The sequence below is a fragment of the Fonticula alba genome (assembly GCF_000388065.1).
Source record: "Fonticula alba strain ATCC 38817 unplaced genomic scaffold supercont2.45, whole genome shotgun sequence".
Taxonomy (NCBI): domain Eukaryota; order Rotosphaerida; family Fonticulaceae; genus Fonticula; species Fonticula alba.
This window is the reverse complement of record NW_009243015.1, coordinates 1-717: the sequence shown is the minus strand read 5'-3', so window position 1 is coordinate 717 and position 717 is coordinate 1. Positions and strand designations below refer to the sequence as shown.

General features: G+C 75.5%; 1 protein-coding gene across 1 annotated transcript in view; it reads right to left on the bottom strand.

Annotated features, from left to right (window-relative positions):
• The window catches only part of H696_06261 (serine/threonine protein kinase), a gene marked incomplete at its 3' end in the record, with an annotated part of 1,273 nt that extends 783 nt beyond the window's left edge, over positions 1 to 490 (bottom strand). Inside the window, exons 1-2 of the mRNA XM_009500006.1 lie at positions 280 to 490; positions 119 to 176 (exon numbers count right to left, since the gene is read on the bottom strand). Coding sequence (XP_009498281.1) covers positions 119 to 176; positions 280 to 430 — 209 coding nt within the window. The 5' untranslated portion in view covers positions 431 to 490. The remainder of the gene's footprint in view (positions 1 to 118; positions 177 to 279) is intronic.
• Between the last annotated feature and the right edge of the window lie 227 nt (positions 491 to 717).

The window sequence follows — 717 nt, the reverse complement described above, 5'->3', positions numbered from 1 at the left end:
GTGGTGGTGGTGGTGGTGGCGGCGGCGGCGGCGGCGGCGGCGGCGGCGGCGGCGGCGGCGGCGTCGGGTTAGTCCGGGCACAGGGGGCGCGGGGCGCGGGGCGGCTCGCCTGACGCACCACATGAGGGCAATTTCATTTTGCAAGAGGGCCACCTGGTGGGCAGTCATCCGGGTGGCTGGGCGGTGCGGGGGCCGGTGGTGAGGGGGGTGAGTGGCGGGCCGGGGCGTGGCTGAAGGCTAGAAAAAAAAGCCCACCGGCCTCCGGGGGGCCGGGCGTACCCTTGAGCAGTTTGACGGCCACCGTGGGCGGGCAGCCGAGGCGCGTGGCCAGCCCGACGCCGACGGCGCGTGCCGCGAAGACGGCCGCCTGGCCGCCGGTCCCGAGGGGGGTGTCGGCCGGCACGAAGTCCGTGGCCAGGTTCACCTGCATGGCGCCCGGGAGGGAGAGCTCTGCGTTGTTGTCGGGGGGTCAGCGCCCGGTGGCGGCAGGGGGAACACGGGGGGGGGGGGCAACGTACCGACCATGGTGTTGAGCACCGTGTGGTCTGGGTGTGTGGGCGATGGGGGGGGGGGCGGGGAATCAGTGGGGGAACGGGTGCGCGAGCAAAAGGACGCGCATGCGTCGGCGGAGGGGGGCGACGCCGGCCGGCCGGGGCAGACCCGGAGCGCACCTTCCTCCGGGGAGGGCTGGCCCGGCGATGGGCCGCCATACCGGGG